We start from the raw sequence: 17181 nt of genomic DNA, 5'->3' as shown, positions 1-17181 counted from the left end.
AAATACATTTTTGAAACGACAAATGAGAACATCACTGTTAACTGATAATTAGATAATCCATGCATTAGGAAGGAAGTAACATTGTTAACATTTATCACACCTGAGTGATCATCATGTGTTAATTATAACTAGACTACATGTAGCTCCACAAAATACTTTTTGAAGCTCTGGCAGAAGACACCTTATGCAAGCTACTGTTGTTTGTAAGTTTGTTAGTTAAATTGCCGGGGCTAATATCGCAGTCTCCATCAGATCATGTTAACGCAGTCTCAGTGTTTACACTCTCTGAAGCAGCAATTCTATTTAAATTGGATTAACGGTATGTGTGTGCTTTTTGAAAACAATAATACAAATTTTAAAAACGAGTTGAGTTGGTTCAAGGCGAAGATCAACATGACTGCAGGGTGGTTTGCAATATAAGGGGTTTCTTAACAGGTTATTTAAATGACACGATGAATATAGCTTACTCTCAGACTAGTCCACTGCTTTAACGCCACCTTTATTCTAGGACAGCGTTAAAATGCCCCCATGTGGACATACAGTGTAACGTCATCCTTATTAAGAATTGGGCCATGGAGGCACGAAGAGTTCCTCCCAATAACACATGAGCAGCTTAAATTCAACCTCATTGCTCAGTGAAGATTATTAATGCTCTAGAACTTGTTAAAAGGGGAACGACACACATTTTATGGCTACAAAAATGGGGGTCCAACGTGTTATCACAGTCAGTGCCAAATACAACAGACAGTAAGTTGGTACTAGGTAGTGCTTTTGTAATACTATCTGTTACTGTTGGGTTCACAGCGTCCTTTATATTAGTTTAGTGATTTTAATATAACGTAGGAGGATTTTGTGAGACCTATCAAAATAGTTACATGCAAAAAATGCCAACTACTATATAATTAAGGTTGGATTTTGTTTAATAAGTGAACTCACACATAAGAAAATACAACAGGAAAAGCGAAATACAACAATCACTTTTTGTTCAAATACCAACACAGCTTAAAAGGATAGATGAAATTAAACTCAGTATAAAAAGAGCTTAGGACATGTGCAAAGCAATAGGTTATATAAAGTGCATAAGGGGAACCACTTAATGAAGCATAATAACAATGTGTCAAACACATAGCTTAAACAACAGCCATCGTTATTTCACCACCAATTACACAAGACATGAGACAACAATCAAAACAAATACGTACATACGTATATAGCATGTTGAGTTGAAAAGTGCATCAAACACTTGCAAAAACAGCAATACAAAATGTCTTAAAAATGAGAAACCACTCACTTCCACAGAAATTACTACAGCTATTGAATGTTGTGTTTGTATTTTTTTGTGTGGGTGATTAATGCTGTTTGTTAATGATGGGCCGAATCCTAATTTGAGATCTGTGTGCATAAATCAAATTATCGAATTACTTATCTTTCAAGTTAGGATTGGACCTGATGGGAGCTACATTAGTTCAATGACGTCTTCAGGCTCTGGCTTTCTTCTCTTTACGTCCTGTGGCTTCTGATGATGCATCTGCCTTCCTTTTGTGAGCCTGACAGAATCAAATCAATGACATGTCTACTTGTAAATGTTACAATGTATGTAATCACTGAAATTTTAATATTCTAACATGAGTATTGACACGTTTTTTCATGGTAACATGGTTTGGAATCCTCAAGATGGTTAGCCAATATGTCATTTTCTTCCCACAAAATGTTTATCCCAAAAACAAAACCACTGGTTGTGTGTTTATGGTTAAACCCATTTTGTACCTTAAAATGTGTATATGATTGTTTTGAAACAGTAAGATCAATTACCATCTGGCTTTTTGTGGTCCTTTTCTTCTTTTCAGCACGTTCCTTTTCCTCAATCTCCATATTTTCTTTTTCGATGAGGGAGATGAGAGTGTTACAGCGTCGCTGAAGTTCCTGGGGGAAGAAGAGGAAACTGTTTGTAGAGAAAACAAAACGATACTACAATGGATGTCTGATGTTCCTCTCGGTTAGCCAGTCTGTTTGAAGCAAACAATTTTTTAATATTTATTCATTATTCTCCTTGTGTGGTTATTACAGCTTTTGTTCATAATATTGACATTTTATTAACCAAAACAGTTCATGTAACATACCACTTTGTCAAAAACACAAAGTAATGATAAATAACCCCAGAGAGGTAACACAGCAAACAGGGGACGTCCGGAGGACATTTGGCGATGTTCCCAATAACCCCAGAGAGGTGACCTAGCAAACAGGGTACGTCCTGAGGACATTTGTCAATGTTCCCATTTGGTCCCTTAAGGGTTTCAGCATGACGTTATCCCACTGACGTTCCGAGCACATTCTAAGAACATTACGTGATGGTCCCAAGGGACCATGCTCTGGGGGTCCATTCTATAGTTCCCGGTTTGACCCAGGGATATTTTTAAGATGTTCTTGGGACATTGTGTTATGGTCTCCTGAAGGTCACCTGAAACGTTCTTGGGACATTGTGTCACGGTTCCCTGGAGGTTTTGCCTAGTTCTGGTTTGTCCCGGGGATGTCCCCGAGAACATTTTTAGGACATTCTTGGGATGTTGTGTCATCGTCCTCTTAAGGTTCCCTAGACATTCATGGGACGTTGTGTCCAGACCCTCTAGAGGTTTTTGTTACGTGATGATGGAATGGGGGTTTTAAGGTAAGTAGGACGCTGTTCAGCTAAAATTGTGTAAAAAATCTTAAATCAACAAGAATATGATTACATTTGACATGATCACTAGTAACTTTTCAATATGACCCCACCTAGGATTTGAACTCTCAACCTCTGGATTTGGGGTATGCTGATCTTCCTGCTGCGCCGCAAAGTCGGGAGAATTTCAGAAGTCCCCTACACATTCATTACCTATAATAAATCTCTGCATTTAGCAGGAGACTGCTATTTTAGTTATCAGTTAATCTGACTATTCTCTCATTGATTTCACTGACTTATTTCAGTGATTTGAGTTGAGATTTTCAGTATGCAGCAGTCTGATGTTGGTGGGGCATATTATTCTGTTTTTATGTTACTCCTGAATCCCTATGATAAATATAATAGTTTTTCTTCAGTGTATTTTTAACAGAGCTGAGATTTACTTTGAAGTCAAAGTGAAACCAGTCATTGATACTGACATGGCGTAGCAGGAAGAGTAGAATGCTGTGAACCAAGAGGTTGTCAGTTCAAAGCCCAGGTGAGGACATGTTAAATAATAATTATTGTATACATAATGTAATCATGCATGTCAAATATGTAAGTTAAAAGCACTGTTTATGTGTGGGTGTCCCTAGCATTGCTAAAAGACAAAGAGCTGAGACTGTATCAGTGGTTCACCAATCAGGGCCTTGATAGGCTTGGCAACAGTAACAAGTGGTGTAATTATTTATATTTTTTTTTGAGGGGGGGTGGGGGTGTTTCTTTGCAACAATCAGGCAACGTCCCCGGGAAAAACCAGGAACTAGACAAAACCCTCCAGGGGACCATGACACAACGTCCTGATGACTTCAGCTGACCATTTTGTGATGTCCTGGGGACGTCCTAACGACTCATTATTGTTTGCAAGGAAGTGTCTATGTATGCGTGAACCTGAACAATAGTCTTTCCTCCCATGAATTCCCATCCATCTCAACTTGTAAATAAGGGCCACATTGAAACAAATACAATTCTGTATTCAACGATACCTATTATAGATCATGTGAGAGGAAAGCAAACAAGATTGTCTCTGAACTCACTGCAAAGTCTATAATAAAAGTAATGAAACAAGTTTTTATGATGGTCCAGAGACAGCGAAGGAGGACACAAAAGCCTCATTTACACCTTGCACTAACATGTACGTTTCCTGATCTGATTAATATGATCCAATCACTATCTGATCAAGGTTTGTCGTGTCAACACATTGTACTAATAAAATGTGTCTCTTATCCGTCCACTGTATCCGCATTGTGACCAGATTAGCTGGCGCCTCCATGTATGCAAATGATTTGACATACTATTTGAAATAATATAATTTGTTACAAAATTACAGATGCCATAAGTCAATGGTGCTACATGTCAAAATATTTTAAAAGCTGGTATAATGATGATCAAGACAAAAGGTGCACGTTAGCACTAGGGCTTAAGACACTATAACTGGGTTCATGAACTATCCCAGAGGCAGCCCAGGTGTCATCTCAAATACTGTAAGTGTCCCCATGTTTGCTCACCCAAGACTTCTGTAACATAAATAGTCAAACTGTTCAAGACATATTGTACCATGGCAGTTCGGGACTTGATGAACCAGTCGAATCTGAACTGGGGAGCATTCCGGACACACTGTCGGAGTTCTTCATAAACATTCTCCTTGTCAAAGCCCATCTTGTGGAGCATACAGATCAGGAACCTGTCCTCCTCCTCCGTGTAGTTCTTCCCTTTATTGGTGCCATACTGAATCCTCAACTGGTGGAATGGGGCCTTGTATCTCGCAATCTGAAACGATCAAAACAACATTTCCATTTAGTCAATTTGAAAATAAGAAGTAATCTTGGAGCATACTCAAGAGGTTCATAGTAGTACATTTAAATATGTAATTTCCAGAGTATCTACCACAGGAAATACAGTGCCCTCTGTAATTATTGGGACAGTGAAGCATTTTTTTGGCTCAAAAGTTTGGATTTCAAATCAAACAATGACTATGGAGGTTAAAGTGCAGACTGTCAGCATTAATTTGAGGGTATTTCCATCCAAATTACAGCACTTTTTGTACATAGTCCCTCCATTTTAGGGGAGTAAAATTATTGGGACAAATTCACTTACATGTGTATTAAAGTAGTAAAGGTTAAGTATTTGTTCCCATATTCATAGCACGCAATGACTACATCAAGCTTGTGACTCTACAAATTGTGGATGCATTGGCTGTTTGTTTTGGTTGTGTTTCAGATGTTTTTGTGCCCAATAGAAATGAGTAAAAAGTACAGTAGTTGACCTTTGCATCCAGCGCCTTCTTAATGCTGATCCTCCTCTGGATACGGGCCTCGCCACGCTCGATCTGAGCCATGATTTTTTCAATATCCTGGAGTTCATTGCACCGCTCCCAGAAAATGGCTTGAAAATAAAACAAGAACATGTGTGAAAGGACTCGTGTGGCGCATAAAAAAGTTATAATCTGTAATAACCATGGTTATTTAAAACAGATACAAGAATGTGTCTAAAGGAAACACAATTATAATGGAATAAATATGAGGATGATTCTGATGAGGACCGGTATTTTACCAGAATATTCAATGACTTCCTCAGGGTTTTTCCCCTCGACTTCCCGAGCGATGTTGTCGATGTCATCACGGCCGTATTTCTCATTGGCTTTAATGAACTGATTGAAATCTCGCTTGTTCCAACTTGTGAACCCCTGTGAAACAACATTCACCACAAACACAGCACTTGCTTAGATGAAAGCTTTAGAATGTCCAATAACATGGCACTTTTTGTGACAAACAAATAGGGATCTTACTTACTAAAATAATTTATTCAGGAATCTCGAAAGTTGTGTCTCGCCTAGCACCCTGCAGTACCTGTGTGAGAAGTTTCTCCTTCTCCTCAGTCTCCTCGGGACTGAGGGGCCCCGCCTCGTCAATCTTCCTCTGCTCCTCCTTCTGCACCTGGGCAGCGTTGGGAATGTCAGGGCTCCTGGGGACCTGCAGCGGCACAGGGGAGAGAACAGACACACAGCTCCTAATAGAGACAGCTCCAATGAGACATAACACTGAACGGCTCCGTCTCTCGCTACGAGGCAAGAGACTGCTTAGGCTGGGTGACGCGATAGACAGGCCTGTTGGGGAACCAGACTAACTGAACAGATGTACCCTGGGATCAGGTGGCATAGGGGGAATGTGTGTGTGTGTTCTGTGGTTCTGGCACCATGGAGGAGCACAAGCTCCAATCTGTCTCAGTTCAGCAGCCTGCCCTGGCAGTGAGTGCCTCGGCACAGCGAAGCACTTGGGATGCTGCTCACAAATGTCAGAGTTGAGACACACTTCTATGGACTCTATCCACGACTCCCATGTGTAACATGTTGGCTCTGTGAAAGCCCAAACCAACAGATTTCAAAATGTTGTTTTTTAAATATTGAACTTTGTAAATTGTTTCAGTAAAATAGAACCAGCAAGACGTGGAAACAAAAAAACATTACTATAAACGGCCAAGCTTAAAGCTACTGTACATAAGATAACATATGCACACTTTCTTTATCTATCAGACAACGAACTTAACTACAGCTCTCTTACCTTGTAGCCTATAGTCTTCCTGTAATAAAGGATCTCCATCTCCAGCAGCTCAAACAGGCGAGGAGGAAAGAACTGGAAGTCCTGGATGTTGGGCTGTTTGGGGGGACGTGGGGCCTGAAATACAGTCATCATTATTAATCATGTTCTGGTGAGCAAGATTAACATGTACGCCACTTCCATGGACATCTTTCTGACCTGACTGGCCATCATTATTTGGAAGAATGGGGAAACAAGACGAAGGATTGACTACTGACTAGCAACTCACCCATGAACAAGGGGGCAGCCCTTGAATAAGCATGTTGTTTATAAGCAGGGATACAAAGCAAGGCGGCAGCCCTTGAAGTTTCTGTGTGCTTAATCTGTGAGTGGGCGTTACCTTGGGGGCTCGAGGTTCACTGACACGCAGGGCTTCTCTGAAGTAGGCATCCACCGCATAGTTGGCTTTCCTCTCTCTTTTAGGAGGCTCAATCCATTCCATCATACTCAGCTACAAAACAAGGCCAGGTCATGACTCACAAGGGGAATCAAGTCAGTATATGGTATATGATGTACACCTCATTCTATGGTTATGGTGGTTTCATAAAGTTTATGTCATAAGCATCTATGAATAGCATACTCTGTACGTCATATCTACCTCTTATCACAGTATTCACAAAGTTCAATAACTGAAATTAAATTAAACCTGAGGCACAAGGGAACGAGCTAATTTACGTACAGTATCATCTCAAGCGTCTCTTTGATACTATTAACTGGTCAAGAGCCATGACAAAGCATGTAGTAATGTGATACCTTTTGCTTCTCTCTGTAGTCCTCCCCTTCAAAGTTGTAGAGGCTGGTCTCTGCTCCTCCTGTGTCCACCGTGAAGTTCCTGAGGGAGCTCTCTCCCAGAGACTCCATGCGCTCGTTCATCTCAGCCGTCTAGGACAGGTCAAAAGGACAGGTCAGCACAGAGAACCAAACAGCCAGTCTGCCAACCAAACACTATGTGCTGTTCCCTCACTCACCTTCTTTGCCCCCCTCTCTAAGATAGTGTTGATGTCTTCATCTGTGAGCTCATTGTCTTTGGAGGCGAAGACGTGAGTGGCCCCATGCCTGATCATCTGCAGCATCTCATCTTTCCCCAGTTTGTTGGACTGCTCCATCAGCCTCCCTGGAAAGTTGAAAGATGTGAGAAGTAGTTGGGGTGTGGGACTGAATGTACTCTGCGGCAGCCTCTTACATTCATGTCTCAGGGTCTAGATCCTTCTGGAAACTGATAGTAGTATCTGTATCACAGGAGGCTACTGAGGGGAGGACGGTTCATAATAATGGCTGGAATGGAGCGAATGGAAACCATGTGTTTGCTGTATTTGATACCATTTCACTCACTCCGCTCCAGGCATTACCACAAGCCTGTCCTCCCCAGTTAAGGTGCCACCAACCTTGTGTGATCTGCATACATGCATGCATTTGGTATCATTTTGTCCCAAGCCTAACCAAGGTCTGTCTGTCTTACCTGTCCCAAAGACCATTGCTTAACATGTAATGACAAACCATGAAGTTGGAATCAAAAACATGCTGAATACCTTGTTGTATAACTATGGAGTCTAGCCTCAACTTCATCTCAGCTCTTTCTACAATCCTCTCTTCGACTGTATTATCAGTGATGAGGCGGAACACACGCACTGGTTTCTTCTGACCAATCCTATGAGCCCTGTCCTAGAGAGGCAAAAACAAACACACCGATTGCCTCAGTTGATGAGGTGTCTATTTCTTTGAAATACAAGCCAGTGTTATAAATTAACATTACTAGTATTTTTGTATGCATGACATAGAATTTCACACTAAATGACTAATACTTACTTTTCCAAACACTTAATATATAGATGTACATTTCCAAGGAAGCCACAAATGAAATGTTTCTCACCATTGCTTGCAGGTCCACTTGAGGGTTCCAGTCAGAGTCATACAGGATGACGACGTCTGCAGTTGCCAGGTTAATGCCCAGACCTCCAGCTCTGGTGCTCAACATGAAAATGAACTTGCTGCTGTTTTCAGCATTGTAGGCCTCTATGGCATCCTAGAAACACAGCCATAAAGCAGGGGTGTCAAACTCATTCCATGGTGGGCCTAGTGTCTGCAGGTTTAATTTTTTCCTCATAATTAAGACCTAGACAACCAGGTGAGGGGAGTTCCTTACTAATTAGAGACCTTATTTAATCAATCAAGTACAAGGGAGGAGCGAAAACCCGCAGACACTCGGCCCTCCGTGGAATGAGTTTGACACCTGTGCCATAAAACATTAGGCAGACAATGTCTAAAATATCAGTTTTTATGTAGTTGAAGTAGACACTTTACACATTAGTGCAAACATTTTTACAAGCAGGGTCAGCACGAGCACGGTAGACAAAGTAGTGGCTTAAACTTTTTAAAGATTTGATACTGTTCCACTATAGCTCCTTAAGGTTTCCATGGGAGCCTGTGTTGTGGCCAATGAGGCCTCATCAGCTGAAGTCATGCTCCGTACCTGTCTGGCTTCGTGTGGAGTGTTTCCATCTAGACGGCAGTACTCATAACCTCTCCACATGCAGTAGTCCTCAAGGATGTCAAGGACCCTGGTCATCTGGCTGAAGATGAGGACTCTAGACCCTGGCAACCAATGAGACAAAACATAGTCATTCCATTAGAGAGCAGAACAGCATACATACACTATCAGGTCACATAGCTCAAATGCAATCTCCAAAGAGAGAAAATTATTCATAGGGTTTCTTGCATGGCAGGAAGGTTTGATTCATCTCATTCTAAATGAGCATGGCTGATTTGAGAGTCAAATGAACCTTTCTCATCAAGAAAACTTCGCAAGAAAATGATAAATTCTACACGTGAATCCTGATATCCTTCAACAGTACGCAATCTTTTGAGCCTGCGTCCTCTGAGGTTGTCCTTGCCTTTTAAAGACCATTATGTTCTTCCATTTATCAGAGTTTGCATAGACAACCTATTGCATAGTCTGTTACAACTGCAAATGTACAGTGACAACCACAGATCTCTTTGAGATAAACACATCAAATATACATGAAGATGGGATACTACAGTATACATCAATGGGATAAACTACAGTAAAATCCTTGAATGATGGGTGTATCACCTTGTTCCTGGACTTTGGGCAGCAGTTTATCCAGGGCCACCATCTTGCCACTGTTGGTGACCAAGTGACTGTCGGTAGTGTAGGGGGGCCCGGGCTCGGCCCCGTCAAACAGGTATGGGTGGTTGCAGCACTTCCGCAGTTGCATCAAGATATTCAACAGGCGCATCTTGTCTGTTTTTCCAGAAGAATTGAGGATGTCAATGTCTTTCATCAGAATTCGTGTGTACCTAACAAAAATAGAACAACAAAACCTTTTTTAATTTGAAATTATTTTGGAAAGAATTTAATTAGTAGAAATGTTGAACCAACACAAGCTATGGGCAACACTGGGAAGGACAAAGTATTTGAACCAAAAACATACCATTCTCGCTGCATCTTACTCAGTCCGAGGTAAATCTTCACCTCTTTTTTGGGAGGCAGATTTTTCTCCACTTCAGCTTTTATCCGACGCAGAAGGAAAGGCCTTAGCACCTGAACAAACATCACGTTATACACAAGAAGGAAAGGCCTCAGCACCTGAACAAACAGCACGTTATACACAAGAAGGAAAGGCCTCAGCACCTGAACAAACATCACGTTATACACAAGAAGGAAAGGCCTCAGCACCTGAACAAACATCACGTTATACACAAGAAGGAAAGGCCTTAGCACCTGAACAAACAGCACGTTATACACAAGAAGGAAAGGCCTCAGCACCTGAACAAACATCACGTTATACACAAGAAGGAAAGGCCTTAGCACCTGAACAAACATCACGTTATACACAAGAAGGAAAGGCCTAAGCACCTGAACAAACAGCCTATTACACAAGAAGGAAAGGCCTAAGCACCTACTAGAGCCTGACATATATGTAAGTTTATTTGGGTCCAATACCGATTCCGATTTTTGGGGAGTTAAAACATACCGATACCGATTTATCTGCCAATATACTGTTTCACAGCAGCAAAATTTCATTTCCTTACTCTGATTTCTCATAATTTGCCATCCAAAAGAGCAATTGTTCAACAAATATGCTTCAAATGTTAAATAATGACATCAATAGAAGTGTTCAGATCAGCACGACATTCCCTTTTTTCATCCTATTTATTGAATATCGGTTATCAGTGGAATTATCAGCTGACAGCGATATAGCGTTTAAAAGGCCAATATCGGATGATAATATCAGTGAACCGATATAATCGGTCGGGCTCTATAACAAACAGCACACTAACAAGGCAAATGCTTTTCTAACTAAAGACATTTTATTATCCATCTCTTAACACAACAGAATAAGAGATAAGGAGAATTCTGCAGTAATCTCTGAGAGTAATGGAAATGTGAAACACAGCTTACCGCATGCAGACGCTCCACCAGCTTCTGGTCCCCCAGACAGTTGTTGGTGTCAAACCAAGAATCAAAGTCCTGAGAATATAAGGAACATTTTCCTTTTGTTTTCAACAAGTAAAGATTTTCCATGAAAGTGCAAAATATAATTTTGAGAGAGTAAAGATGATTCTGCTTTGGCTTCATTTGCAGAGGGGAATGTGTTAGAGAAAGGACAGGATACATATGATAAGCTACAGCTTGTGGGGGTGAGGGATCCCAGACAAACTTGGAGGAACTGACAACAGAACAGAGCAGTGCCTGAGGGGGAGGCCTGTGCTCGGGGCTACCTTTCCCTCTCTGACACATCATGGAAAGACAAGAAGCATGTCAGTCTGAGGACTTCCGTGATTGACAGATGCTCATTGAAACTAGGTGGTATAAAATGGAACAACAAAAAACATTAAGTTACTGCTGGAGGGTCTTTTGACACAAAACAACAAAATAATGCAGTTCATTTTGCCTGGAGCGAGATGATTTTATTTTCTTCCTCCATTTAGCATTCCAGTCACATTCATCTAAAGGAGAGGAATATCCCTACTAGAGAAATACATGGAGAGAACAGACAGAGGTAGCACTCACATTGGCAGAGTTGAAGACATCAGGCAGCAGGAAGTTGAGGAGTGACCACAGCTCATGGAGATTGTTCTGCAGAGGTGTTCCAGTCAGGAGGAGACGGTTGGTGGTTTTGAACTCACGGACAATCTCTGAGAGCTGACAACACCGGACAGATGTTAAGATTACATAAATATCATTTTTAAAAAATGTATTGGCCAGAGTTTAATTAATTGAAAAGTAGAAAGAAAAGCTTGGTTCAGACCACAATTATTTTCATTCGAGTACATACCTTGGACTTCTCATTTTTTATCCTGTGAGCTTCGTCGATGACAAGGTATCTCCAGTTGAACTTCTTGAAGACCGATTTTTCTCTGATGACCATCTCATAGGATGTGACACAAACATCCCATTCCCCTGGCATCATGACATCGCGGATGAACGCCGCCTAGCCAATAAGGAGAACATTTGTCAAAGGAGTCATCTGTGGTCTTGGTTAGCTACCCACTTGATAATGCTTTATAAGAGGACACATTTTCAATCAGTGTCAATCAAGAGAAAAAACAGGACATACTCTTGCATCCTTGTCCCCAATAAGACAGACAGCCTTCAGGGTTGGTACCCAGCGTTTGAACTCATTCATCCAGTTGTGTAGCGTTGATTTGGGAACCAGAACCATGTGGGGGCCTGGAATGTTCCTGTAGTGCTTCAGGTATCCCAGCAATGCAATGGTTTGGAGGGTCTTCCCTAAGCCCTGTTGTCAACACACAATTATAAAGTAGGTAGTTCGAGTCCTGAATGCTGATTGGCTGACAGCCGTGTTAAATCAGATTGTATACCACGGGTATGACAAAACATTTAATTTTACTGCTCTAATTACGTTGGTAACCAGTTTATAATAGCAATAAGGCACCCCAGGGGTTTGTGGTATATGGCCAATATACCAAGACTAAGGGTTGTATCCAGTCACTCCTCGTTTCATCGTGCTTAAGAACAGCCCTTAGCCGTGGTATATTGGCCATATACCACACCCCATCGTGCCTTATTGCTTAATTAAAAAGTGGGTGGTTCGAGCCCTGAATGCTGATTTGGCTGACAGCCGAGGTATATCAGACCATATATCACAGGTATGACAAAACATTTATTTTGAGTCTTCTAATTACATTGGTAACCAGTTTAAAATAGCAATAAGGCACCTCAGGGGTTTGTGATATATGGTCAATATACCATGGCTAAGGGCAGTATCCAGCACTCAGCGTTGCATCTCCCTTAGTCGTGGTATATTGGCCATATATCACACCCCCTCTGGCCTTATTGCTTAAATAAACAACCTGTCATACACAGCTTGACTCACAACTAGTGGCACTTACTTGAAATATGTATATTATATCTATATCCAAATGTATCTCAATATAAGGCTCTGGCACTTAAACATAAACTATTGTTAATTGCATGTTTAAGGTAATGTCGTTACCATTTCGTCAGCCAGAATTCCATTAATGCCATTTTCATAAAGGGAGATCATCCAGTTGAGACCTCGGACTTGATAATCTCTCAGCTCTCCATTTTTCACATCTGGAAAATAAAATAGGTTATGTCAGTAGCCCTTTCCTGCAGTCAATGACCAAAAGCGCCCTCTAAAAATACAATGAAGATCCGGTGTTTCTATGTCAAACAGTTTTGTTATATTTCAGTCTTCTGTGAAGTATATAAAGTGTAATATTGGGATGCAAATTCAAAATGGAATACATTTCAACTCTATATCTGACATGGTACCCACAACCATCAATGTGTGTGAGGTGTATATTTTTGTATCAAAGAAGATTTGTTTAAGACTACTGAGAATCACTCTGTATAACCCTGATTTAGCCCACTGTGGTAAAAAGTTAAAGAAAATAAAGGAAATGATATTCGTATCCATCATCAGCTATTCTCAAATGGGAGCTAATTAGGATTATAGGTATAGACCTGATATAATACAACACTGAGTTACACCTGCTACTGTTTATTTACACAGAGAGTGTTAACATTAGCATTTAAGCTATATGAAAACATCATACAGGATGGGGACTCTTCAAAGCGAACCAAGACGTTAGCTGCCTTCCTGCTCTCAGATAACAACTCCTCATCTTCTTCTTGTTCCGTGCGTCGGTGGCGGTTACTGTAAAAAACACAGGAGGCAGACAAATAGTTTGTAAAAAAATAATGATATCTGGTATTGGTACAATGGTAAACATATTGTATTGTTTATTATTTCATGGTTTATTGACCAAAATAGCTTTTGTTTATTTAAAATAACAGACAATTCAAAAACATACAAATAATGTCAGGACTCTTAAAACAAGTCAGCAGTCACATACTCTCCAACAGAGAGGAGATTTTGTTTCTCATCCTGTTTAACGCGAGGTCGTCCAGGTTTCACTTTCAGGGGTGAAGTAGGAGACTTCTGAGATGCAGGCTGGATGAAGTGGGCAAAGAGTTCTGTTTGCTTGAGCAGAAACTCAAACCGGTTCGCTCTATCTGTTTTCTATGATTAAAAGACAGGGAGAAAATAAAAAGTTAAACCAACAGGTTCTGTTTTACTAGTAAGGATATGAGATCAATGTTATGCTAAACTGTCATTTTGCCATTCACTTTCCCTATACACTGCAATTCCAAACATTTACCACAGTGGGGAGCCCATTGCAAAAGTTGGAGAAAAATAAATGATGAAAAATAAACATATCAAATATCTGGCACAGAATTCAACCAAGATGTGACTACTCTTGTGTGACGTGATAATCCCTAGAGTAATATGTCTTGCAAATGCATCTTAAAATCGCAAATTTATCCTATTTAGATATCTATAAAAAATGTTTGTGAGAAAGCAATTTGTCTCACCCTTTTCTCCTCATACTCTGGATCCAACTCCCCCTCCGCCTTGGGCACAGCCTTCAGAGGTGGCTTCAGCTGAAACACAGTAGACTACTTTATTACATTCTCAACGTACTGTACATATTTATGATTTGGTAACATTTAATCAATGTAATGTGCAATTTAAAACAATTAAATGTTCTATTTCAGTGGAATTTGTTGTGTATTGTATATAATTTCCTCAGAATTAATGCAAAATTATTCTACATATTGAATGATTATGGCTTTGGTTGCAAGTTGGCTTCATGTGACGCTTGTGCAATCAATTTTGTGCACGTTCACATATTGTGTGCTCAAAATGTATTATAAAATGTGCAAAAAGTTATGCCTTCTGAAGTTCAAGCATTTAGCTTCACCTTTAATGTTAGGCTACTCTTCATAAAACATATTACATAGCTACTGTAGCTAGCTATAGCCAACTCGATAGTCCCCAAAGCACAACAGCCAGTGTTGAAATTGACAGCTGATTTGCTTGAGGCTGCTCGTGCTGCGTGTGTTGTGCTGCCAGGGCTGAGTGAGATACACAACAAGCTACTACTATACAGTCAGAGGCTCGGTCTGGGACTACGAAGCTTGTCACACTGGTTACAAATTGGCAGCATTTAAAGAAGTCTACGGGAATATTGGCTAAATGTCTATGAATTGCACGACGAAACCCATTGTTATGTTTGCTGGCCAGCCCAGCGTCTGACCTGGTAGCTACCTAACATCTGTAAGAGAGCTATGCAGATGTGCAAGCCTCCTTCCCGCCATGTTCCCCCCAATTGAACAAAACTGCAAACTTCTAGCAACCTAACAGTACAGTGTATCTCATATTTCTGGAAAAGAAGATGTCTGCTTTTAAATGCTCACCTCTTCTTCTTCGGGTACAGGCTCTCTGGAAGTTGAAGGAATCTCTTCATCTGACATTCTGTGGACTCGGTTTTTATCATGAGTTATTTTAGACCAGACTGTGTAAGTTATACATGGCAAAAAGGCTTGCTACGTCATTAGATAGACTGTACATTGTGAGCATACGCCCCCTTCATAATATCTCGCGAGTATATAGCATTGAAATACCGCGATAACACCATGTACGCCACTAGAACGTTCGAAATAATATTGGTAGCCCTGTTTCATTTCAGCAATAAGGCATGAGGGGGGTACATGGCCAATATACCACGACTAAGGGCTGTTCTTATGCACGATGCAACCCAGAGTGCATAAATACAGCCCTTAGCCATGGTATATTGGCCATATACCACAAACCCCAGAGGTGACTTATTGCCATTATAAACTCGTTATCAACGTAATTATAGCAGTAAAAATACATGTTTTGTCATACCCGTCGTACAACGTCTGATATACTACGGCTGTCAGCCAATCTGCATTCAAATGTAATTTATAAACTTGGTGGTTTGATCCCTGAATGCTGACGGGTATGACAAAACATTTATTTGTTTATAAGTAAGCAATCCTATGGTAACAAAAACATAAACAATTAAGTAAAAGGACCTGCTTTTCTTTCTTTCTCGGGTTGTTATTGTAAAACCCCATTACAGTTTATAAGCCATATTCTTCAAAATCAAGGGGTGTATTTCATTTGTTGAAAGGAGGCCTGCTGCATATCTACCACAAGATGGCAATCAGGGACAAGCATTTATAACTCTCGTTCACCAGCCGTAGGCAAGCTAGGCAAGCTTGACCATTTAATTTATAAACAATATTCTTCAGCCATAAATCACATGGCCTTAGACCAACATAACCTTTTTGGGGGGATTCTAAATTACAGCAAGATATCTCTTTGCAAAATTAACCTTTATCAATACATTTATGCTCTAGTTTCTTCATTTCCCCCTACAACTAGCCTACTGTACAAAGCGTTTTAGGTTTCAAAGCCACTATATATAGGTTTTTGTACAATTTAAATGCATCCCCAAAGTGTGTTATGTGTTTTCTCTATTAGTGTATTTAACTTGCACAAGGTTGTTATTTTGGTGCATACCATTATTCTGACTAAGACAAAGAACATTGGGATGGTTTATGTGACAGCTGGCTCTAGGTTTTAATGATGCACACACATGCACACACATTTACAAATTCACATACATGTTCCTCTCTCTCTCTATCTTGATCACTCTCTCTCACTCACTCTGTCAGACCCACACACATCTACAGACTCAAGCATACAGACACCACCCCCTTTCTCCCTTCCCCTCTCTCTCTCTCTCTCTCTCTATCTCTGCCTTTCTCTCTCTCTCTCTCTCCCTCTCCCTTGTCTGTCAGTGTGATCAATGGCTTGACTTCCTCTTTTTGGTATGGCTGTAGGCTGTATACAAGAACGCAGGATTCGCGTGGTGCTGCTCTCAGTTTCACAGCAGCAGCAGCCAGCAGTGCTTGAAGACAATTATATCTAGAAAACACGCCGGATTCCCTCTGCAGTCAAGATGAGTGCAGGGGATGTGGTCTGCACCGGCTGGCTCATCAAATCCCCCCCTGAGAAGAAACTAAAGAGATATGTGAGTAGAAGATCAGGCTGTGCAGGTGGCTGGATCTGTGCTATTGTGATACATTTTACCCAAGCAGTAGTAGTACTAGTTCCTGCTGCAGAGCAGTGTGTTTGTGTGTGTGTGTGTGTGTGTGTGTGTGTGTGTGTGTGTGTGTGTGTGTGTGTGTGTGTGTGTGTGTGTGTGATTCTCAGCCATCAACACAACTGCACTGCAATGCCATTAGTTCACAAGATACTGTTGGTTTATTTTCCCAAATTATTAAGCTTGCAGAGGCATGTAGAATCATGACCATTACATGCCTTTTTGTAAATAGTGTTTTCATGCAACCTCACCTGTGTCTTCCTCCTCATTTTTATAGTAGTGGCCATTAATGACATACTGTATGACATACTGTTCATGCTGATGTGCATCATCAATGCACTGTGAAAATAAAATGTTGATGCCCCTCAGAAAATGCAAATGAATTTTAAACATACAAAC

At 40.7% G+C, this 17181-nt stretch overlaps 2 protein-coding genes across 3 annotated transcripts in view; one reads left to right on the top strand and one right to left on the bottom strand.

The window, feature by feature from the left end:
- Positions 1-902: 902 nt before the first annotated feature.
- Positions 903-15210, bottom strand: LOC109892600 (SWI/SNF-related matrix-associated actin-dependent regulator of chromatin subfamily A member 5). Its single transcript, XM_020485260.2, has 24 exons — positions 15065-15210; positions 14180-14248; positions 13660-13826; positions 13360-13460; positions 12774-12874; positions 11874-12053; positions 11592-11747; positions 11327-11458; positions 10715-10783; positions 9744-9853; positions 9383-9609; positions 8762-8883; positions 8162-8314; positions 7821-7953; positions 7260-7405; positions 7045-7173; positions 6632-6742; positions 6256-6369; positions 5545-5667; positions 5249-5381; positions 4962-5080; positions 4253-4465; positions 1813-1923; positions 903-1547 (listed from the first exon to the last, which is right to left on the bottom strand). Exons 1-24 carry the CDS (start codon positions 15119-15121, stop codon positions 1479-1481), a joined length of 3045 nt encoding a protein of 1014 aa, XP_020340849.1. The 5' UTR covers positions 15122-15210; the 3' UTR covers positions 903-1478.
- Positions 15211-16370: 1160 nt separating this feature from the next.
- LOC109892599 (GRB2-associated-binding protein 3) overlaps positions 16371-17181 on the top strand; it is a 32599-nt gene continuing 31788 nt past the window's right edge. Inside the window, exon 1 of one of the 2 annotated variants that reach the window (XM_020485255.2) lies at positions 16371-16710. In XM_020485255.2, the coding sequence (XP_020340844.1) occupies positions 16639-16710 (72 nt within the window). In that variant the 5' untranslated portion in view covers positions 16371-16638. The remainder of the gene's footprint in view (positions 16711-17181) is intronic. The other variant, XM_020485258.2, reaches the window with a different exon arrangement.

Source organism: Oncorhynchus kisutch, linkage group LG6, assembly GCF_002021735.2.
Source record: "Oncorhynchus kisutch isolate 150728-3 linkage group LG6, Okis_V2, whole genome shotgun sequence".
Lineage (NCBI taxonomy): Eukaryota > Metazoa > Chordata > Actinopteri > Salmoniformes > Salmonidae > Oncorhynchus > Oncorhynchus kisutch.
This window is presented reverse-complemented; position numbering and strand designations above follow the sequence as displayed.